This window comes from Natator depressus, chromosome 4 (genome assembly GCF_965152275.1).
Source record: "Natator depressus isolate rNatDep1 chromosome 4, rNatDep2.hap1, whole genome shotgun sequence".
Classification (NCBI taxonomy): Eukaryota; Metazoa; Chordata; order Testudines; family Cheloniidae; genus Natator; species Natator depressus.
This window is the reverse complement of record NC_134237.1, coordinates 40,772,019-40,796,828: the sequence shown is the minus strand read 5'-3', so window position 1 is coordinate 40,796,828 and position 24,810 is coordinate 40,772,019. Positions and strand designations below refer to the sequence as shown.

The following is a 24,810-nucleotide window of genomic DNA, read 5'->3' as shown; positions in this document are numbered from 1 at the left end:
CACTCCAACAAGCAGCTCTACATGGCTGCCCATAGAGCTCTACTGACTTAAAGGGGACTGCATGGATTCAGATCTCATTATAAGATCAGGGCCCCGGCCTCCACAGCAAGTCCCATACGTTTCTCTGTACATACAGCTGACTCTCCATTTCTGTACAAATGTGTTTTTGTTATTTTTAAATTGTTTTTGGCTTCACACTCACTGGATATTTGGTGTAATTCCCTCCAGCAGAACAATGTTAACACCACCTATATGAGCAGTGGCACAGGTCTCAGTCATCTTTTGGTGCAGTACATCTTTAAGAGGAAAGAGAAAATACTTTAGAAATACTGGAATATAGTAAAATACTTCCATATATGTCAATTGCTTGCCAAAATACAGTACAAGCTAACGTAAATGTCACAATGTTTGATAATTGTATTAAAAAGCCTCACATTTAAACACTAGCTGGTGAAGAAAAGTTGCAAAAATGTAAGCTACACTTTCATTTTCTAAAAGTTTTTTCATTATATTTCAGTTTTTTTAAGTTTTAAATAAATGTTACATAAGAAATATTTTATGTAAACTTGGTTATTTTTACACCATAGTTACATACATTTGCTGTTGCCTGGCCGGAAGATGTTTACTAGTCAAAGAAAAGCCTCTCCCACCTTTCATTTTTTCTTTTAGTGTGAAACTTCCATGAATCCTCTTCAGCTCTGATTCCATTGTTAGTCCACCAATATCTGCTTCAAGGTGTGTGCGATTCACCATGCCTATTCCAAAGACTATTAGAGTCACGTGCTGAGGTTCAGAAGTAACGAGACTGCGCTTCCTCTGTGTCTTGTTCAAGCTGCTATTGTCCTGTTCATTCTCAAACACAACTCTACATGCAGGTTCAGTAGGGCTCCGAACACCTGCACAAATATGTATCAATTATTCAGTGAAAACTTGAGTAAACGATCTACTGTGAAACCTATTTAAATTTGTATTTGAAACTAGGAATTATTTCCTGTATAAGGCGGAGACATTCTGGCTAACCATTGGTATGTCACTCACGTCAGTCCAGTAACGTTGTCACAACTGAGCAAAAACCAAGAAACTAAAGATAAAATAATAACTATAACTACAGATGATTTCATTATTGTACTGCTAACAATTGCTGATCCCCTTGAACTAAAAATATTTGCTGAATGTTACAGCCTAGAATGAGTATTTAATACACTGGCATGCCTATGTGACTAGATATCAGCTTTCATAATGAGCAGCGGCCATTGTGCCTAGTTATTAGGCATAGCTCCCTCCACTTAAAAAGTGGTGTGAGATTTTAGACAGGTAAACCCCATTTAAAAAAAAAAAAAACCAGGAGAAATTTGCCGCCTTGAAATATTTCATCTTTAATTAGATTTCCTTAATATTTCTGGTCAGTTTAATGGCCAGAAATCTCTAGTAATTTAGTTTTGGTGGATAAGTTTCCTTTTAAACACTTTAAACATAACATTAAAAGAAATGTAATAATGGAATTTACATGTAGAGAAGTATGGATATTATCATTTGTCAATTAAATGGATTTCCCTCACTTGGCAAATCAGAAGTTTACTTGCAAACAGAAAACATTTTGTTTGGAAGCCAATAAGATGCCAACCTGAACTCAATAATTCCATTTTACAGTCATTTTTCTGAGCAGAACTACACAAATATTGACAACTTTTAGTAAATCATTTAGGAAAGAATCTTCCCATTTGTAAAATCTATCAGAATCCAATACTACAAAAAACCTATGTAAATTATATTATTTTCAACCCTAAAACATCTCACCTGTTGGCCCAAAAGTTTCAGATGATTTTTCTAAAATCCCTGTTGGATCAGAGATAAGTGAATAAAAATTCAGCAGTTTATACATATTTTGCCAGCACTCTGCAGAGGGCTCACTCTGTTCTGACACTGTAATTGAATCTGAGTCATCCATATGAATGGTCATGTGATCAACCACATCCTTTGAACCCTTCCTGGATACTTTAGAAGTTCTTCTTTCTGATCTCCCAAGAGAATTCTTGTTTCGAGATTCTTTTTTATTGTTCTCATTATTGGTTCTTTTGTTCTTTGCATTGTTTACTCTGCTGCCTCCATTGATGCTTCCTCGGGAGCTGCGGCTAAAGTCAGAAGAGCGAAAGTCTCTATGTTTGCGGGTTTTAAAGGTAGGTGTTGGAGAGGCCGACCCAGCAGTGTATCTGCTAAGTTTGATGTCCGTCTGTGTGGCTTTAATATCATCTATCATTGTACTGAATTGATGAATAAGCCGAACCAGTGCCATATCTACGTGCTGGCTTATGGACTGGCAGGAAATTGTAAAATTACAGTGAAAAGTATTATAATAACGCTTGTTCAGGTCATGAAAAGAAAGGGCATTGGTGGAGTTTTGGGGTGTACACATTGACTTCTCCATTACAACAGCACTAATGCTAAAAGTTTCCAACATCAATGCCGGTTTGAATTCAAGTGGGGGAAGATTGACAGCTCCTTGCCTAACCAAAAAAAAAAAAAAAAAAAGATAAAAGTTAAGGATTTTTTAAAAAGAGAAGGCCAGCATTAAATAGCTTTTATATAAAAAGTTCAATAAACTAGTAATATAACAATGTTCAGTTCCTTCAGGAGACCACCTCTGCATTATCGTTTATTCATTTTTTACTATATAGTTTTCCAATATTATACTATATATTGGCTACAGTCGAAACAACAGAAGTGAAAGTCATTTTGGTTCAATATTTTATTGTATGAAATGTGTAGTTTGTCAATTTTACCATCCAGTTTTGTCTAAGATGTTTTGCAAACAAAGAAGTAATATAGTTTTATTCAGTAAATGACAATTACATTACAGGATTGGAACATCCTAAACCTTGTCAACATCTCTACCTCCCATCCCCTTAGCCCCACCTCCTCTCTCCAGCCTTTCCTGTTGTAGACCTCAAACCTGAATAAGCAGCTGGGTCTCTGAGGTTGCACCTATATTTCTAAAAGTGAAATATGAAGATATCAAAATCCTTTGGATGTAGCTTTTCCAGGTGAAAGTAAATTAAAGCTTAATGAAAGACTGTTTTCCCATTCTGTGAGGATGTGTTTCAGAAAGTCAAAACAGAACTTGAAATGGTGAAAAAGCAATTTCTGTACTCTTACACATATATGTGTAATTTAAAAATAAATATTTTATAATATACCTTCGTGCTCTCTTGCTTTTTCTCTCTTTTGTTGTATCTGAATCAACAATGTCTGCCCTGAGACAGTCCAAAGTCCCTGAGAATGAAAGATACTCTCCGAAATACATTCTATAGCACAGTGGCACTGCATCTTGAGACTGAATTCCTGTATGGCTCAGAAGAGGTTTGAAAACAACCTATAAAAATATAAGGTCTCTGAATTAGTTCTGTTGCCTAGATATTTTTTATACTTCTGTTTCCTGGCTTCAGAAATGAGTTTTAATTTTTTTTTAATTATTAATCATAAAACGAGGGTATGTGTGATAGGCTAACTATATAAATTGTAAAATAAAAAAGATTTCCTTTTAAACTTCATTTAATTTGTATTGCTGTTAAAAAGTACAAATCCAAGATTTAGACAGAGAAGAAATGTAGTGAACCTATTTATCCCAAAAAGCCCAGTAAAACTCTTATGCAGCATGTTTACCTCAGCCACTGGTTGCTTTAAATTTATAGCTGGATGAGGGGGTTCCATCCAATTGCAGCCCCAGCTTTCTGACTGGGCAAGGAAAGGAGTCTGCAGAGGAAGGCCCTCCACACAAAAGACCCAGATTCAGTTTATCACAAATCCCCTAGCTCTTCAGATTTAAAGGGAAATGCCCTCTTACTCCTCATTCATGGAAACATTAGGAGACTCACACAAAGCTTTCAAGGTTATACTGTTTGATACAATACAAGGTGGAACAATATAACTACCTTACATTTTACTTTGTTTTATCAAACATTTTTTCCTCCCAACAAACTCCCCAACTCATTAAATACACACCTGTGCATCTGCAAGCTGAACAGCAGGAAATCCCTGGTTACCCTCTTCTACACCTGCAATGTCATCCTGACTGGTGCTGTGCTGAGAATGTGTCCCATCCAAAGTGTTCTGGTCACTAGACAGAACTGTATTGAAGTCTGAAGCAGAGGGTATTGTGGGAAGATTGGGTGCAACACCTACAAAATAAATCCCTGTATGAACACTCCAGAACACCACAGCAAGTTATAACACTAAGTGAGTCTACATTGTCTAGACAAAGAATAAAACTCATAAAAAGGATAGTTATGTAGAAACAAGCGGAATACTCAGAAGTCAAGTTGTAGCCTTGTTGATCCCTGGATCTTAGAGAAACAAGGTGGGTGAGGTAATATCTTTTATTGGACCAACTTCTGTTGGTGAGAGAGAGAGAGAGAGAAGCTTTTGAGCCACCTAGAGCTCTTCTTCTGTCCTTCTACTGAGCTCAGAAGAGCTTTGTGGGGCTCGAAAGCTTCTCTCTCTCACCTTCAAAAGTTGGTCCAATAAAAAGATATTACTTCATCCACTTTGTCTCATTAAAAGTCAAGGTTTTTACTAGGCTACTAACATTAGAAAAGAGCTCTTCAAAGAGTGCTTTGAGTTACCATGACGTTTAGTGTATTTAAGTATCTACAGCTAATGTCAACAAGCTGTCCCTCAGATTATTTGTGGAAAACAACATACCATACTCCTATTAAATATCAAAATACTGAAAGTTAGTTTGGTAAATCTGTGCAAAAATAAAAATAAATTGCACCCAGATCAAAATATAGGATTTGCTAGTCTAAAATGTAAAGCTTCCATGAATTAGTGAGCCTGAGGGACATGTTTGGAAAACAATTCTGTAACATAATTTATTATTACAGAAAACTCAACAAAAAGAATGGTTGTTTACCTTGATATAACTATTGGCTTTTGAGATATATTGTCCACATGGGTTTTATTTATTGCGTGCACACACGGCACGTACACACAATCAGATTCTTTTTAGGCGGCAGTGCCCATTGCGGCCACACCTATGCTGAAGCCGTCCTCATGTCCCCTTCACTAGACAGCATAAAAGGTGGAAAGGGACAAACATCCCTCAGTTCTTTTGCCAGCAAAGAATCCCAGGAGGAGGAGGACTCCATAGTGGCAGGTAAGGAAGGCAGGTTGTATAATCCATGTAGGCAACACATCTTGAAGAACCATAATTACTGTATGGTAAGTAACCAACGTTTATTATTCAAATGTTTGCCCACTTGGATTCTATTCTTGATAGCTAACAAGTTCTTGTCTGTTTGTTTGGAGATAGATCATAGCAATCCAACTGAAACAATGGCTGGGCCTACTTAGACGTGTGGCTGGTGAGACGAAAGCAGGTGGGAGACTAAGTCAGCCAGCTGAGTTTGCCAGCAAAGAAGGGCAGGGAGGTAGGATTTTTTCCTTTGACTTGAAACCAACTCTATAAGGAAGAATCCTCAGTGGAAGGAAAACGGCACCTTGCCAACAGCACTGCTAGATCTTCTTCTGCCTGCACCTGTAAGGGCCCTGATGGCTTCTACCCAGGTCCTGGTCTTGACTTGCTGGGAATGCAGGCTGCATGTTCCTTCTGAAGAAAGCCAGGCATGGGGAACCACCTGGTAAGAGAAGTATCTGTTGTTGGGGTCCCTCAAGCAACAAGTAAGAGAGCTACAGGAGGAGGTGACTAATTTTTATAGTACCCGGGAGCATTAGGACTTCATTGACAGAACACACTTGGAAACATCTACGATGGAGAATGCTAGCTGACTACAAATGACTTCAGCATCACCAGAGAAGAAAAGAACCACCTGCTTTAAAGGCAAAAGAAAGCTGTTGGCTACCCTGCGCTTTAGACAGTGCACCACTCCCTGAACCAAGTCCTCTGTCAATTCGAGGTCAAGAATCAGTATGCTGTACTGGCTACAGGAGAAAAGGCGAAGACACTGGCTCCAAAGCTATGTGGCTCATGGCCACTGCTCCCAAAGAATGGGGCATAAAGTGGTGGTGGTAGGAGAGTCCCTTCTGCGGGAGATGGAGGCATACATTTACCAATGTGACACAATGTACTGGGAGGTGAGCTTCCTGCCTGTACCCTGCCTACGAGATATTAAAGGTTGCCAAGGTTCATCACTACCCCATGCTGCTTAGACACATGGGTACCAATGATATTGCTAGGTACAACCCTAAACAGATCAGCTGTGACTACAAGGCTCTGGGAGTGACACTGAAGGTGTAGAGGATGCAAGTGGTGTTCTTGCCCATCCTCCCAGTTGAGGGTAAGGTTCCAGGTAGGGACATGCACATCCTGGAGATGAATGCATGGCTGTGTAGATAGGAGGGCTTTGGCTTCTTTGTCCTGGCTGTTCCAGGAAGGAGAACTGCTGGGAAGAGAAGGGGTCTATCTAACCAAGAAGTGGAAGAGCATCTTCACACACCAACTCATCAACCAAGTGATGCTGAAAGCCCCAACAACCCATGCTTCCAAACATCAGTAGTACGTCTAACTTAAGGAAGATCTATCTGACCACTGGTCTGGCCAGTCTAACTGCTCTGAAGAACATGAGACATGAGCGTTCTCAGCCAGGGAGCTCAAAGATCCTGCAAACAGTACATTACTGAGGGCTGACACCTGGCATGATAAGGTGCTTGGCTGAAATCCCTTATCCCTCTGGACGGAAGGGCAGGAACTTGAGGCCATTTATGTGACACAACATCTGTCCCCACAGACTTGGGGTCTGTTCCCTGGTGAATCATTTCTTCCGAGTGGCAGACAGTTTGACTGAAGGGAGACAGCGCATGTACAATCGGGTTGAAGACTTTAGATAAGGCACCATTCCCAGTTACTGACATTGCAATGCCTGAGCTAGTTTGCCTTTTGGTTCAGCTCCCCTGTCATGGGAGGCTTCCACTTTCCTATCAGTAAGATACTTGGAGAAAAGTCTTTTTTAATGAAATAACCATGTCCTTTGCTACAGATGCTACATCAACACTGACCTTAGGCACATCTCTGAGAGCATCCTTTGACTCAGGCAGTTTGTAGAATCTGAGAACATGCCTGTTAATGTGTAACTTTTTCAGGGGATTGCCACTCATCCCTGATTACTTCCTTGCATGATAGATACAGGGGAACTGCTGCCACAGGAGAAGGTTTAGAAGGAAAATATTTTCTCTGAAGCTTGTTCTTGAGGGCTTGCTCACGTCTCATCAGGATCCTGGATACTACCACCTTTTCGCACACTTTTCAAACTTTTCAAGGAGGGAAAAAACCTTTCTAGAATTTTGTTCGTGTCCTGCTGAGAATCAGAGGCAGATATTGCTCCTTACTCAGTAAAGGAGGAAGCGTCTGAGTCAGAGGCAACCATCTTTTAGGTTTTTCCTACCCTTTTTGTTTGTTTTACTTGGGGAGAGAGGCGTTTGTGTGTGTGTGTGTGTGCACACACTTTGCAGGAGTGGCCACCTGGGTATGCCCTTGGTGGGGGTCTTTTGTGGCTAGCCTTGCGAAGGGCCTTGAGCCCTCTACAAATTCCTCTCTCAGAATTCTTCCCTTTAGGTTTCCACTCTTGCAGGTCAGAGGATGGGAACTCATTGGCAGATTTTCCTGAATGAAGCTGGGAGGAAGAAGGGCTAATTGTCAGCCCTGCATCTCTCCCCAGAGCACTTAGGAATGCCATTTCAGGACTTTGGGTGGGACTAGACCCTGTCTTTATGAAACACTGTATTATAGGGACTGACTCACCATGAGATCCTGAATCTCTCCTGTGCTACCAGGGGACAGGACAACTACTGAAAAGGCAGTCTTCACTAATAAGGTGGTACAGGCTGGTAAGGAATCAAAGGGGGGCATCCCATCAACTCTACTATTAGTATATAAAGGTCTCAAAAGCGAAGGGGACTTCTGAACTGGAGGAAAGCCCTTAAAGATTCTAGCAATTGCAGGTTCAGAATACATAGTGTGGCCCTGAATAAAAGCATGATGTGCAGATATTGCTGCCAGGTGTATCCTTATGAAACTAATAGAAAGTCCAGATTGTTTCACAGCTAGTAAATAGTACTGAAATGGGTGTTGTCAAAAAAGCAGCTGCTTCTGAGATGCCCAAACAGAAAATTTCTTCCTTTTAGCTTTATAAAAGTCAGTCTGATTGAGGCTTGCTTTCTTAGGAGCAGTATTTTCTGAACTGCTTGTTTGGTGAACATCAGCCAGCCAATACAAAGGCTGTCCAGGTCCCAACGTCCAAGGGATGAGAAAGGCATCTGACAGGCAGCCTGAACTGCAGCACTCTGTGGAGCAGAACACTCGGCATTTCTTGTTTTGGACTCAGGTAAATAAGTCTACTGATGGGCCTCCCCACTTACAGAAGATGTTCTGCGACACTGGATCCTTGATTGATCACTCAAGGTTGCCTGAGAACGGTCGACTGAAGTGATCTGCTAGTGAATTGTGAATGTTGGCCCTGGAAAATTCACGGTCAGAGAGGAATATACCAATTCCAGAGCTGAATGGCCTCCTGATAGAGCGGAAATTACATGTGTTTGTTAACATGATACACATCTGTGGTATCATTTGTTAATACTCAGATTGTGAAAATGTAGAGCAGAAGCAGGAATGTTTTGCATGCCAGGTGGATAGCTCTGAGTTCCAGGAAATGTTAAGGACAGCTTCCGGAGGATACTACAGGCCCTGTGCTTGAATGTGATTTAGATTCCACCTCAGAGAAAAGGCACTGATCGCTAGTCTTGGTAGGAAGAGGTGCAGAGACAAGTACTCCCTTGCACTCATGACCCATGCATTAGTTTGATGAGTACAGTGCTTGTTGCAGGACCACAATCAATAGGCCCATGTGGTGGGCTGTTACATGGACCACAGGTCAAGACTGGCAAACTACATAACATAGGGGACGCCATATGTCTGAGAAGCATTCGGCATACTCTTACTGATGTCCTTCTGTGAGTTAGAAGATGGTTCATCAGGTTCCCTATGGTTTAGGATCTTTCTTGGGGAAAATAAGGTTTCACTGACCTGGAATCTAACACAGATCCTATAAACGCTGTCTTTTTAGTCAGAGTAAGTGTAGATTCTTTCTGTTGAGGCCCAGTGTGGTAAAGAGAGAAGTTTACTTGAACTGAGAAGTTTACCTACTGGTAGACCCCAGAACAACCTGTCTGCAGGATACATATAGAAAGGAACACCATTTTCCCTAAAGTGAACTGTATGACTACCAAGTATGTAGCGAACACACTTTGTGGAGTGGGAAGAAGAAAGGGCAGAATCCTGTACTGGTAGTGAGAGATGTTCTTATCAGAAATCTGAGGTATTGTGACAGAGATTTTTGTTATCAATTTGTCTGGGGCGTTAGTTGATTAGTCTGACACTGCAGGATTTTTGGGGAGGAGATACGGAACACATTAAGTGTTTAAGTTTTAAAGCTTTATTGATAAAATAATAAAACAACAGCAGAGAGTGCTGGGGACGCTTTCACATTACTTATGGGAAGAAAGAAAGCGTTAGTGCCCCAAGCCCTAACCTATTTTTATACTTACACACACACTACCCGAGACTGGCGAGGCCTGGGTGTAATGTTATAAGAAGAGATGGGGAAGGGTGGACAGGAGTAGTGTCCTGGGCCCAGGTTGTTTAAGGATTTGCTGTTGATTTTTGAGTTGCTTTAGCTTTTAGGAGGGTTTTAAGTTTGGGACTTTTGGGGGGAGGGGGGTGTATTTTACTTAGGGACTTTTGCTTTTGGTGCTTTTAGGGCTAGTTTAAGTTGGCTTGCTGTGGCCTTTTTGGTTTTTTAAAACATTTTGGCTTTGGAGATTTTTTTTTTTTTATTGACTTTAGCTGTTGCTGTTTTATTTGCTTTTATTTTTTTGCTGCTATTTTTGCAGCTTTGCTTAATCTAGTGTTTTGGGGTTTTTTCGACAGCTGGGCAGCTGCTAATTTTTTTGTTAAGCCCATGACCTTGGGCTGGGGCCAGAGTTTTATTTGTACACGGAGCTAGTTGAAGTGTTGAGTTAACCCGTTGTTTTTCTTCTTTCTCCCCCCCAGGCCTTTTGTATTCTGCAAAGGAAACTTCCAGTCTCCATTCACACACCTTTGACCCTCCCCAAAATGCTTTGCAATGCTTGCAATAGTGTTAGCCAAATACAGTGCTGATCTGCCTTCCCTGGAGATTCCCTGAGGGAGGGGGCCATTGGGGTGTGACATTCCCCCCCTTGACCCTGAATCAACGTTTTGTTGTGAGCGGTCCTCACTTAGGTTTTTATTTTCCCTCTGACACAGTGGCTAGGGGTACTGTTGGCCTTCTGCATAAACAGCAATATAACCTACACAAAATTGTTAGGGCAGCAACAATTGCGTACACTAGCGAACAATGACTTTTGGCTTTATTAGTAACATAGCATAGCACATCCCCCTGTTGGCATAGATGCCCCACTCGAATGGCTGTGGCAAAGGCAGCTTTCTCCAGATTAAATGTGTGCTGCAACACTGTAAAGGAGGAGGTATTTGTCTGGAATACGGTCAGTTGTTTCTGGGTGTGCATTAAGGGCAGGAAAACATTATGTCCTGTGACTCTGAAGACTGTCTTTGAGATGTAAAAAGTCCAGAATGGGAACTAATTCCCTTCCTTTCTTGGGATGAGAATATAATAGAAATAAAAATCCCTGCCTCTGAACTCCAAGGGCATCTCTTCCACTACTCCAAGATGCAGGAGTGAATCCACCATTTACTTCAATAGTATTTCATGGGAGGAGTCCCCAAATAAGAATTAGGAAGATGGTAGGGGGGTAGGAAGGGACTGGAATTGTATGCAATACCCATTTCTAATAATGTGAGATCCACTTATCCATAGTGAACCCAGTCTAGGCTTCCTAGAAGAAGAAGAAGAAGGGGAAGAAAAATAAATAAATAAAAAGCAGTTGCCCACAGTTCTACCAGCCTCTAGACTGGTGCAAAACCTGATGTTGAGAGGAAGAAGTCGAGTACACCATAGCTGAAGAGGTCATCTTTGTTGGAACTGTTCTTCTCTGTTGGTGGATCCAGTGCCTTCTATAGGTTATTATAGTGTGCACTACAGGGATACTGTCTGAAAATTTGAGGTCTAGCTGGTTTTCTCTTTAGGGCTCTCATGTACAAGAGAATACAAAATGGCTCTAACGTCCTTAATGAGTGGAGGGCCTTGCTGGTCTACGAGTTGAAGAGGTCACAGCCCTTGAATGAAAGATCCTCTGTTTTGGTTTGGACATGCCTGGATGTTTGATTATTGGAGCTAGGAGGATCTCTGTATCACCACATAGGTTGCAATGGTGTATGTGGATACATCCAAAACAATATTCAGTGAAGATCTAGATATCAGCAAGCATGACAGATTTTAATTCTGCCCTGTATTCTTGTGGAAGTCCTTATTAACAGACCATTTGTCCTAAGGTAGATAATTATATTTTGTGAGAAACACCTAGTGTTTGGTAATGTCCATCTGGAGACCGGCAGAGGAGTAGACTTTTCTGCCAGAGAGATCCAGTCTTTTAAGAGTCCTCTTCCCGTGGTGGTGTATGAGGAGGCCCTGGTTGCTTGAATAATCCCTGAATAGCCACTATGACAAATGGATGTGAATAAAAGTACACAAAGCCCTGGGGAAGAACTTGGTACTGTCTATTTGTCCTCTTGGAAGTGGCAGATACTGATGCTAGAGTGTGCCACACATCTTTTACAGGCTTTCACAATCCCTCCCGTAACAGACAATGGTGAATCTACCAAGCATGGAAGGGGGCAGAATACCAGGGGGCCTGTTTCTTGTGAGAACCATGCCTTTTCCTTCTCAAAGTCTCTATCTGACTCCCAGTCTGATGACCATGAAGCGGAAAGGACATCTTGGGTACCAAAACACTGCTGGCCAAATGAATCTACTCTCATGCACATGCGGGGGCATGTACACCAAGAGCAGAATACTTGTGGACAAACAAAGAAAAACTGACTAATTCGAATTTCAACAGTAACTCCTATTAAAAGCCAACAATAATATTTGTATTTTTTAAAATATGGCATTATTGTAAACTGCATTAATATGTGCTAGTTTTAAACAGTCAGAAAAAATATTTAGCCACACATTCCACAGAAGGATAATGATTCTTAGCATTGCCACACGTTTTGAATTCATGTTTTAGTTTTGAATTCATAACTTATACTGCTGCTCATTATTATCCCCAATAACATGCATTTTACTTAAGCAAGACTCATTAACTAGATTACTCTTCTCTATCCATATATGCTACATGTAATGGTATAACTGTAGATATCACTACACACCTTTTGCAGAAGAAAATTTTGATAGAGCCATGTCCCTGGGCCATAGAATTATACCTACAGCTATTTCAGGAACCTGAATTTGTGACCAAATTATTATGGTTTAATAAACTAAACTCATGCCATTAAATACTATACAACTAATGCAACTGTTTAACAAAGATCATTTAAAATCAAGTTCACAACATTCCTACTTTGTGGTTCTTTTCACAGAATAGCAGGTTACAGATTTAACAGGTTACAGAATCAGAGTCACAGTGGGTGAACACCTTAACACATCTGTAAAGTTAAGCACTCACAATGTGTTTTCAGGATCGGGGCCTGTATTTGTTCAACCATAAAATAATCACAAGATAATAATTATATTCTGAGATTAACAAAGAGAGGCTAAAGGACAGTTAATAAATTAAAAAGGAGGAACCTTCAAATTATTAATAGAAAAACTGAAAATTAAAAAATTCACATTTATAATCCTTCCCTTGTTCATAATCTTCAAAAGGACAACGGAAAGACCAGTAAACTACTGTAAATTATCTTGTTTAATGTGTTTTAGCACATTTTTTAATCCTTCAATCCCATCTCTCCTTTCTTTTTCCCACTTTCATTCCCTCTCATGTCCTCTCACTACCTCCCCTTCAGGTTAAAGCTCATCTTTCTCAAAACAGAAGAAATATGCTTGGTTATATTTAGCTTCAAAACTGAACAGGGAGAAAGAGGATGTTTTTCCTTTGTAAACTAACATATACACAAAAATAAGACCTTTATTGTGGAGACAAGAGCCTTGCTGAGACAAGAGGAAAGCATGAAAAGAAAGGTCTGCAACACACTGACATTTTCAAAATTCCCATTAATTCCTTGGGAGCAGGACTGAGCCTGAAGAAAGGAAATCAAGCGTTTTCGGGTGTGTTTTTTTTTTAAAGCTATCTTTCAGCAGTTCGACAACTCTGCCTTCTTGGTTTTAGGAGTTATCTTGTTTTCTTTCATGCATAGTTTTTTCAGAGTTTGGTTGAAGTGAAACTCTGAGGGAACCATGTCTGGATGATGTGCAGCTTGAAAATGCTGAATAAAGAGCCAGTCTGGACAGAAGCCAGAATACAGAGATTTGCAAATTATGTAAAGACTTTTCTATGACATCCATCACTGTAATAGCTAAGTGCTACAAATACACTAATGCATTTATGCTACCATCACTTCCCTGATATAAAGTAGCATTATTAACCCCATTTGATAGACTAGGAACAATAAAAATTAGCATATGGTAATTATGCAGATTTCTGCATTCTGACTGGCCAATGACAGCTACAAAAATCAGAGTGTAGAAATCTGCATACAGGAAAGACAGGAAATAGACTGATCGTGCAAATCAAATACCCTGCATCAGAATGCAAGGAATTGCATAACTCAGGGAAAACTGATAACTATGCAATATCTTTGAAGTCCAATCAGAATTAACAATACCTGTTGGAAGGCTATTGTGTCCAGATTTGGTGTTGGGAGACTCTTGCACTACACCTCCTCTGTTGCCAACAGCATTTGACATCCAGTTATAGAAACTCACAGATGATGGTTCAGACAACAAAGGATGTTCAGATAACATGTCGGTGGCCACGGTATTTCCTATATTAATAAATCAGTAAAGTTTTAAAGACCACCACACCAAAATTACTGTGTAAAATTGGTACACAACATAGGTATATTGATAATGGAAAACAAGTGAGGTCTTTACTGTTAACTTATTCTGATATATAGGAATTGCTCAAGGGATATTTCAGAAAGGTTTAAAAAAATAGTCAGACAGCACTCTTGCAAACTACTGGTGCTGGGGAAGTCCACCCCAAACCCTAGGCTTCAGAGCCTGAACTCCAGCCCCAGCTGTAACTCCAAAGTGCTATCCATACAGCTATTTTTAGAGCACTAGCACAAGCCCCACTAACCCCAGTACGTCAAACCACGCTGGAAGGCTCACTCCAGAATGCTGTACCCCCCCCCCACACACACACTAGTAAGAACATATAAAATGAAAGCTTTTTAATATATATTAAATTAATAATTTATTTATTTATTTGGTTGTCATCTTCTCCCACAACCTTCCATACTTCAGAGTAGGGGTGAGCGAAGACAAGCAACATGAAGACCTTATAAGATCTTACTCCTGTAAAGCACCTAGTACACCAAGGCCTCAATCCTGTTCAGAGACTCCAATTGCTACCGTAAAAACAACTGGAATGGTAACAAGCAGAGAGTCAGGAAATACAAAGTTAATACCGTACTGAGAAGGTTAATTCATTTATGTTAACAGAAACATTTTTTTTATTTCTGCTTTTCCACTGAAACCACAGATTTATGGTATGCATTTTGATACTAATTTTCAAATTACAGGATGCGCAGTGAGAATTAAATATTAAGTTGTGTACTTCCAGACTCTTACTTTAAAACAAACAACTTTAATGATGCATTTTTACATATTTATTTTGCTTTTTGGCTTTGGGCATTTTTTTTTTTAAAGCAGAGCTAAAGGAAAAGCAGAGTTAAAGCATTACAAAATGAAGATCTCAGTTTTAAAGGTGCACATGTAGGCAGATTTCTTCAAAATCACTGAGTTGCTAAACAACATATGTGTTCAGCTCCCCTTCAGATCAGCCATTCCTGGAGACACAGCCACTAAGTAGAGGCGGCAGAGACAAAGGAGGAGAGAACAAGGGCCAGTCTACACTACCACAGTCCATCAGAGCAACTGCATCAATGAAGCTGAGCCGCTGTAGCGCGTCTGGTGAAGATGCGCTATGCCAACAGGAGAGAGCTCTCCCATCAGCATAATTACTCCACACCAACGAGAGGCTCTCCCACTGACATAGCATGGTGTAGACACCGCTTCAAGTCCATGTTATTTATGTCGCTCAGGAGGTTGCTTTTTCACACCCTTAAGTCAATGTAAGTTATGTCGCTTAAGTGGTAGCGTAGACAAGCCCCAAGTGAGCAAAAAAGAAACCGAGCAGCTGACTGTCAGGGAGGGACAGAAGGCAAGAAGGTGAACAGCAGCCCTAGTGTTAGTCCAAGATACAATGGATGGAAGTTGAAGCTAGACAAATTCAGACAGGAAATAAGGCACAAATTTTAACAGTGAGGATAATTACCCATTGGAACAACTTATCAAGAGTTGGGTTCTCTATCACAAGCAATTTTTAAATTAAGATTGAATTTTTTTCCCAAAAGATTTACCACCTGTTTGAACTGAGGCGTATCAGGGAAGTCCTATGGTCCATGTTATGCAAGAGGTCAGACTTGATGATCACAGTGGTCCCTTCTGGCTTTATAATCTAGTCCCTGATTAGGCCATGCACCTTGGTATTGGACACATTTCTCAAGAAGAGTTATATGCAAAGTTTCTCAGTTCTGTTGTTTGAGTGGTTGTACATTTACACACACACACACACACACACACACACAGAGTATACCATTCTTGGAAAGAGACCAGACATGCAAAATTTCAGTTCAAAATTCTATTTTTTCATAAAGTTATAAGAATTTAAAGATGGAGGGGGGAGGTTAAAATATAGCGGTCACCACTAGGCACTGCTTTAATAACATTAATGCTTCTTTAGAAAGTCAGAAGGAAAAATATCCTAACACAGTAATAATCATCTTTGGGAAAGCATTGCTTCTTTTTTGATATTAGCCCTTACTACGGTAAACTGAAAAAAATCCGAAGACATAGAATGTACAGTACCTGTTCTTGTTAAAGAACTACTTTTAACTGCTGTAGTACTTCTTTGAGGAGTCCCTTCAAGAAGATTATGCAAACTAGGAAAACTTCCAGTAAGGTAGCTGAGTAGGCTCTCCTTTCTTGGACTTTCCTTGACTGGCATTCCAGAACGGCCAACATGCACTGGTGAATCCGTGGCTGTGTCTCCACTAGTATAGCTCAAGGATTGATACGGATGTATTCCCTTTCAAACACAAAACACAAATCACTAAATGCTACGTGATCTATGTACATATAACAAAATGGAAATAAGTAATTATTAAGTGCTATGAACACTTTATTAAGCCTGAACACAAGACCAGAATCCAGAAACTCAGGAATCATAATTTGGCTCTGATACTAACTAACAAGTTACATCCTCTTTGCCTATCTCCACAATTTGCACTTGCCCCACCTCATAAGCATGTTGTGTAGAATTATTAGTTATATTGCATACCGAAGATGAAAAAAGTACTATGATTTTGTGTGTAAGAAGCTGTAATTTAAAAGCAGAGTATGTAAACTTTTAGCACCTGGAATCATGGGAAGGTAACCAGTGTTCAATTTAACTAAAGGAAGTTTGTAGAAGGCACAGCAAAAACTGCTACCTAAACTGCAATTATCTTAACCCATCTAAACTGCAATTATATTTGGTTTTAATAGTCAATCTTGAAAAATGCAGGCCTGGAAGCATCATTTTTTGTTGCAAAAGCATCATTAAAAAAAGCTTCATGCTGTCTAAGGTGCTGAAGCACAAACAGGTGGTTTAAAGAATCTGCAGAACTTTACCCAAACAGTAAAAGTAAAATTAAGACTTTTTCCCTTAGAATTACTTCTCTAAAAACCGTTTGTAGAACAGTTTCCCAAAGCAGGCACGCTTTACTATTACTGAATGACACTTTATCAAGCATGGAATCATTAGGTAATGATGCCTAAAATCACGTTTCTCTTGTCTATAACTGAACCTAATGCGTGAGATCTTGTAAAGGTTGAGACCAGAAAGTTAATTATATAACATATTATAGCTTTACCATACGTCAGAAAGGTAACTTTTAATTCAGGTTTGTATATTGCTTTTGAGATAAAAAGTTCATATAAATGCTATGTTCAAAGTAACTCAAATCACAGCAGGAGATGTTAGTCACCTTGTGCAGTACTAGAGTTATTCAAGATGTGTTTCACTATGAGTACTCCATTTCAGGTGTGTATGTGCCTCATGAATCTGTGATGAGAGATTTTCAACAGCTCTGCCAATTCAGTCCATGTATGTGCTCCAGATATCCTCGTACTCCTTACCAAGGAGATATAGAGCTGCACAGATGAACCGCCCTCAGTTCCTTCTTTACTCTGAAGTTCTGTGAGATGAAACTCCGAAGCAGAGAGGAAGGAGGACAAATGGTGGTGTTGTAATAATGGGGCCTACAAATTTACCCTAATTGTCAGCCCTACTGTAAAAATTAAGTGAAAATTCATAAAATGTCGCAATAACTTATAACAAATGCTGATAAGAAAAGGTGCAAAAATGAGACAAAGACTAAACTAGTACAAACAAAAAGGATTACTGATATAATTAAAGGACTGTGTTAAGATCACTTTTGGTAAACAAGAAAAGTACAGAACTGGAAACCAGTGAACCAAAACCAGTGTGTCAGAAACTAGGTTTAGCTGGTGGACAATGAGAGGATGAGCCCTTCCGCCTAGCGCACTGTTTATGGGGGTCCTCAAAAAAAAAAAGACTGACAATGGGGATTAAATTGGAACATTTGTGGGTGTGGAGTTTGAATTCTCCACTTTCTTTAAAACTTAATTTTGTTTGTTTATATATATTATATTCATAAACCATCAGTTTGTAGGAGGTAAGATTAAATCATTTACAGAAAAGGGATATCCACAATCAGAGTCCATCTACAAAAGTATATCCCATTAGTGTAAAAGTGATTTGTTGCAATAATCATGTGGAGAACTCTTACTACTGTTAACGTTGGAAGACAATACTAGCACTGAGGCTACAATTAGAGTACCATGAAAACAAAGAAAATGTTTTTACTATTCTCCTCAGAACAAGAGTCACTTTTAGCTAATACCACCATGGACCCAAAATCAAAGAGGAACTCTCTATAAGAATATCCAGGTCATTTATTTACAGAAAATATGATAGAGTTCTGCAGAATAATATCATCAGTGATAGACTTTATACAAATCATATTCCTAAATTACACATTTTAGCCAAAAATTTCCAATTTGTGCACACAACCACATATTTTATCCTAAATATTGCTCATGTGCACCCATTCATTTTGGAATCCACAATTTAACTGTCTGTTTTTGAAAGTGGGGACCTAGAGTTAACTGCTAGGGGGAAAAAAAGAAAACTACAATGATTAAATAATGTAACTCTTTTCTACAGTATGATGAACCTGGCTCAACTGCATCATATGCATTATATTGGTTAGCGTTTAATCCAGGTGAAAATTATTTTTGGGACACAAAATCAAACTTAAAATAGATACAGTTGCAAACAAAACACTTCTCTCTCCCCATATTTTCCAAGTTACAGTATAAACTTACCTTTATTTTCAGAGCAGAATCACTGTGAGTATGGGACTTGGATAATTTTCTCATGATCTCAGCCCCAGTTACAGGCCCAGAAGAAACTCCAGCCGGTGGAGGACGGGTAGCTGTTCCTTCTAGGAGCATTGTGTGTTCACTGACTGTAGCTGAAAAAATGTAACAAATTGTACAAATTAACTACATGTGAAATAGTATACAAATAGTTATACTATTAATCTATTAATTATGTACGCTTATTCCCAAACCACCATGTACATATCCATGCTTTTGCATGGTACACAGATGGCAGAGAGACTGATCTAAGCAAAATCTAACAAAGAACAAAACCCAAAGCATGTGCCAGCTGACATTTACACAAGAGTATAATGCAGTTGTCAAGCATGTTTTGAAGCTATACTAAGACGGCTTTTAAAATTTTATATTACAGAAAATACCTATTAAAGACAGACACAGCACCAACCATTCAAATGCATGACCTAAGTCTACGTCAGAGACAGCACATAATATAAGTTAAGTGCGCACAAGGCAACTAATTAAGCTGAAGTATTTTATGTTATCAAATAAGAGTGAGCAAGGAAGAAAATCATGTGTCAATTTTTCAAGACAGGTAGCAACCCCAGTTCTAGTTAAAACAAAGTACACTGAGGTGAAGTGAGGACTGAACTAGTACCACAGATTTAGAGAGTTTTAGCATCAGATGCCAAAGCATTAGCCTTTGTTTGCATTAGCATTTTTGTGTAAAACTTTTCTCAGTCAGGGGTATGAAAAAAACACACCCCTGACCAACAAAAGGGTTGGTATGGACAGCGCTACGTCAGTAGGAGATGCTCTCCCACCGACATGGCTACCACTGCTCATTGGGAGTGGTTTAATTATGCTGGTAGGAGAACTCTCTCCTGCCAGCATAGAGTGGCTACATGGGAGACCTTATAGCAGTGAAACTGCTGCAGTACAGCTGTGCCGCTGTCAGGTCTGTTGTACAGACATAGCCTTAAAAGATAAAACATAGTTATTATGCTATTTTATCACAAAAGTTGTCAAAAAAGTATTATTGTTCCCAAGTCATTGGTATAGAGCATAACCGCAACACAAATATACCTGCATCAAACTCAAACTCTGCTCCATCAGCACTTGTGTCACTCTGAAGGCCACCTCCATTGTCTAATCCAACTCCATCCTCATGCTCATGGCATGCAGTTGTCTGTGGTTTCAACGACTGAGCTGGTCTGTGTAAGCTAACTCCTTTGAAAGCTGGTGTCACCACAATGAATTTCATCCACTGCCTAGCAAGTGCAACTAGACCTTTCTTTAAAGTCACTAATGCAGGAAGGCCATCACTCTAAAAATACAGACACACACAATAGCATCTTAACATGACCTGAAAAAGATCAGTGTTACAAAGCATTTTCTGATCAGGCAGAGCATGACCTCAAAGAGTTCTGAAGAGTTTATATTTCTGCAGCGTTCATGTCCAAAAATGGAAAATGGAAATGTTTAAAGAAAGCTGAAACATGACATAGAAAGGCCAATAAATTATTGGGGGGAGGGGAGGGGTTAAATCCACATGTTAAATTTATGGTGTCTCCCTAAATTTATAAATAAAATAGCTAAATAACAGATTATAAACTATTCATCTATAATGTAGAAATAGCAGTCTAAAAAAATTCAAGCTCTATGTAATAGTAACTAATAAGCACTTGAATGTTTTTATACAGTTATCTACACTAAGACACCCGCAGTCTGTACTAGGTTTATATGCTAAACTGTAATAATCTTAATATTGTAAAACTATTAAGTGCACACTATTATTTACTTCTTTAAAGGATAACTCACCATGGTAGCATCCTCAATGATGGAATAATTTGCCTGATGAAGGTAGTGATGCAGTATATTACACAGCAAACAGGAAGGATTTTCTTGTAGGAAACGAGCCACTTTAGTCAGTCTGTTGTATTTGCTTCTCAAAGGGAAGTGCATACTTTTATTCTGAAATAAATATTTATACATGTATATATTTTCCCTATAGTGAACACATATAAAAATGCATGCATGTTATAAACCTGTGTGACCTAACAGCACCCTAATGTAAGACAGCAAGGAGCTCACTTGTATCCGGTACTGTTCTTTGCAATGTTGTAGCCATAGTGGTCCCAGGAATATTAAAAACACAGGATGGATGAGGTAATATCTTTTATTGGACCAACTTTTGTTGGTGAAAAAGACAAGCCTTCTAACTACAAATACCTGTTAAAGAGCTCTGTGTAGCTTGAAAGCTTGTCTCTTTCACAAACAAAAGTCAGTCCAATAAAAGACACTATCTCACCCACCTTGTCTCTCTGGTATCTGGTAGTGAGTTTCAGCTGGTCTGACCAGTTCAGTGTACCGTAACACACTAATGCCAAAATCTGTATCTTAAAAGTGTCATATAAAATATCAATAGAAAGCTAATGGTATACTGAACACTAATATTATTGTCTGGTATATGTATGGGGAACAAATTCAAAATTACAAACCAATTGGAAATTATGTTCTTAAAGTGTGTCTGCTAGGCAGGGCTAGGTTGGGATAACTTCAGACGAAGGTATATGGTTCTGCCACCTTGATGGTTCCTCTAAGATACATTAAGAGACAAGGGGAATGTATTTACTTAAAAAACATCAAGCTACCAAGGGGATGAGATAACCACTCAGGAACACAGTACGGGGAGGTTTCAGAGTAGCAGCCGTGTTAGTCTGTATCCGCAAAAAGAGAAGGAGTACTTGTGGCACCGTAGAGACTAACCAAATTTATTTGAGCATAAGCTTTCATGAGCTACAGCTCACTTCATCGGATGCATTCAGTGAAAAATACAGTGGGGAGATTTATATACATAGAGAACATGAAACAATGGGTGTTACCATACACACTGTAACAAGAGTGATCAGGTAAGGTGAGCTATTACCAGCAGGAGAGCCGGGGGGGAGGGTGGGGGGGGGGGGGTGGAGAACCTTCTGTAGTGATAATCAAGGTCGGCCATTTCCAGCAGTTGACAAGAACATCTGAGGAATGGGGGGGTGGGTGGGGGGGAAGAAACATGGGGAAATAGTTTTACTTTGTGTAAGGGTCAAACTCTAAAGATACTACACTGTTGCGGAAGATTTAAAGAAAATCTATTTAGAAATAGAATATATTTCTTTGTCCATCTCCATTGATGGAGCAGGATATTTGCAAAACTATACTGTGAAAAAAAAATACTGCAAGAGACCGCATTGCATTTTAGAACTTCTGATATGGATTATAAAAATTAATAATTCCTCCTAAGAACTAAATAAATTAATTATTTTTTAACAGTTTAATTCTAGAAAAAGCCACCCTAATACTAAAAATTGTTTCCTGCAGTATAAGATTTTTGTATTCAAGTTTCAAGGATGTGATGACATTTAAGGTAAGGGAATAGGCGACCGTAACAAGCATTAACTTGCCAGATCTTGCAATAGCAGACAAGGAAGCCCTGAAAAACCTTTCCACCAATGAGACAGATTTAGTGAAACAGAAGAAAAAAAAAGTTGACTGCATAAAATCAGGGTCTTGTGTCCTCTACAACACAGTTAACCTAAATTCTGCATCAAGTCCCCCAATTTCTGCAGTTAATTATGCTGAATTTGGCAGGAAAATGACATTTCTGCATAATCAAGTAAATTGAAAATATTTTTTTACAGAATTCAATATTAAATTAATACCATTGGTACAGTACATCTTGTGATACTCATTTTGGTGTTGAACTCAAGTCAAATCTCAAATTTTGAATGTTTTTCAGCTGTATACTAAGCCAATATTTTCAATATTTACTTTGACATAGATTTTTGTATGCTAATACTTAAACTTTAGAGAAGTTGTCCAGTAAAAAAATGAAGATTTTGACAGCTGAGAAAGGTCACATGGGGCTTTTGGCACCCAAGAAGGGATTTTACCTTTTTTTAAAAATATGGAGGGTGATGGGTAGGAGGGAACAAGGGAAAGGGAGTGAGAGCAATTTTCAATGTTTAGTTCCACGCTCCAGCAAGTAGTTCACTCCTCTCCATCCCACACCCCCAATCCAAAAAATCTTTGGCTACATCCAACAAATACAGATCAATACACTACCTGGACACAACATAAATCATGTGCAAGAATTCACATTGTTTTCATGAGGTTTCAGTTTATAGCCCACAAAGATTCACTGGATAGTTCACACATTCCCAAAGCCACTGTTGCGGACATCAGATCAATTAGTATGGGGCCTAATTCTCCTCATTTCCCACTACTTTACAATGGTGTAACTCCACTGACTTCAACTGGAGATACTATTTATTAACACCAGTGTGAGAGAAGAATCAGGTCCATTTTTGTTCACCATCACCAAGGTTTTCTCCTCAGACATAACAGCTAGAAACTTTAGGTTCTAAGTCCAAATCACAAGGGGTGAAATCTGTGGCCAGCTCAACAAGCACAGGATTTCAATTACAAGTAGATCACTAAAGAAGCCAGATACCAAAGGAAGGTGTGTTGCTTGTGCTTATTTTAAGTCTGTTGACCTTATTTTTCAATGAGTCACCAACCTCTAATGCCTCTGTCATTATGCAGCCCATGACAGCACAAATCCTTAGAGTTCCTTCAGTTTCTAATCTGTTTAATGAGGACTTCAGTTGATCAATGGGAACAAGCCACGCACCAACAGCAGGAGTTGCAGTGCTCAGTAGGTTCAGTTGCCTATGTTAAGAAAAATTATATATTAAAAAACAGAATTCAAGTTCAGCAATAATTATCAGTAATGTTTCCTTATGCATTAGTTTGAGTTGGATATTACATAACTAGGTAGAGTTACAAAGTGAAACAAAACAATCTTCATAGGCTTTAAAATGTTAAGCTATACAGAACAATATTATTCACATTTAAAACTCATGCAAACGTAAGTATGTGGCTCTAAATGCCGGAAACACACTCACTAATACCCTTCTCTCACTCGTGCTACAGGATCTATTACTCTTCTCCCTCTTTCTTGGCATAAGGTAACTGGATTTTCAAAGGTCACATGAATGGGAGTCATGCAGAGTGTACAAGTAGTTTTGACAGATGGGAAGGGGAAAGAAAATGACACACTTTCCTCCTCTCTCTCAAACAATGCCGTCACTTCTCCCAAACAATTTCACTGCCTCAGAATGAAAAAAAAAAAAACAAAAAAACACATTACAATAAAAGGTCAAGATGGGATAAAATTAGTATTTGCCCTTAAACTGCTCAAAAAACCTTTGCTCTATTTTGTACACGAGACTATGGGCAACTTCAACTTTGGTTTTTTCAGTGCTTACCAGTGTTAATATAATATTTTCAAAACTGATTTAGGAACTCAAGTCCCACTGACTTACAATGACACCAAGGGCTTGTGTCTACAAAGGCAAAAAGCCCACAGTAGCTAGTGCATGCCATCCACTCCACACACTAGCTCCTCTCGTGGACACACTTTTTACACACTAAGAGTGTCTTTGTTTGCTTTAACTTAACACACTTTGGAAGTGTATTAAGCTACAGTGCACAAAGACACTCTTAGTGTGTAATAAGAGTGTGCTCATGGCAGTGTTAATGCAGAGTAGTTCATGTGCTTTAACTTCACACCCTAGCTTATCCCATATGAGCTTCCTCGAGTAGTCAAGCCCTTAGGATCTTAATTGCCTAAATCCCTTTAGAAAATAGAATTTTAAGCACTTCTGAAAATATTACTCTTTCCTACACTTGCCCTATGTCATATTCACTGTTTATTCATTTTAATCCCTTTTAAAAAAGATAACTAGATATATTTCCATATAATTATGACAGTTATACAGGCAGTTGAATAGTACAGTGACACTGATTTGGTCTGAACTATCTAAATCCCAAAGTTTTGTCATTATCCAATAATAGAAGCAGCAGCAATTACTAAGGAGGCTGCACACAGAATACACCAGATTTAATAATATACAGAAACACTCCTTTCATTTCTTTTAAGTCTAAGGAAGTGTACCTTGAAAATATATGGGCAGGAGAGCGCATATTAGTGGGAGCTGCAAAACTAAACCAAATTTCTTTGATTGTCAGCTTCATGCTGCAGGAGTCAGGTGGGGGAGGCATTAGAGGAAGATCTTTTTTCAGATCATCAGATTCAACTCCTTCATCCTACACAAAAAGA

The 24,810-nt window shown here is 39.1% G+C and overlaps 1 protein-coding gene across 1 annotated transcript in view; it reads right to left on the bottom strand.

Moving 5' to 3' along the window:
* BLTP1 (bridge-like lipid transfer protein family member 1) overlaps window positions 1–24,810 on the bottom strand; it is a 228,614-nt gene that overhangs the window by 74,244 nt on the left and 129,560 nt on the right. Inside the window, exons 37-48 of the mRNA XM_074950819.1 lie at window positions 24,646–24,797; window positions 23,207–23,357; window positions 20,463–20,615; window positions 19,728–19,968; window positions 18,627–18,775; window positions 16,044–16,263; window positions 13,775–13,933; window positions 4,000–4,175; window positions 3,195–3,370; window positions 1,798–2,504; window positions 651–896; window positions 203–296 (exon numbers count right to left, since the gene is read on the bottom strand). Of these exons, the coding sequence (XP_074806920.1) occupies window positions 203–296; window positions 651–896; window positions 1,798–2,504; window positions 3,195–3,370; window positions 4,000–4,175; window positions 13,775–13,933; window positions 16,044–16,263; window positions 18,627–18,775; window positions 19,728–19,968; window positions 20,463–20,615; window positions 23,207–23,357; window positions 24,646–24,797 (2,624 nt within the window). The remainder of the gene's footprint in view (window positions 1–202; window positions 297–650; window positions 897–1,797; window positions 2,505–3,194; window positions 3,371–3,999; window positions 4,176–13,774; window positions 13,934–16,043; window positions 16,264–18,626; window positions 18,776–19,727; window positions 19,969–20,462; window positions 20,616–23,206; window positions 23,358–24,645; window positions 24,798–24,810) is intronic.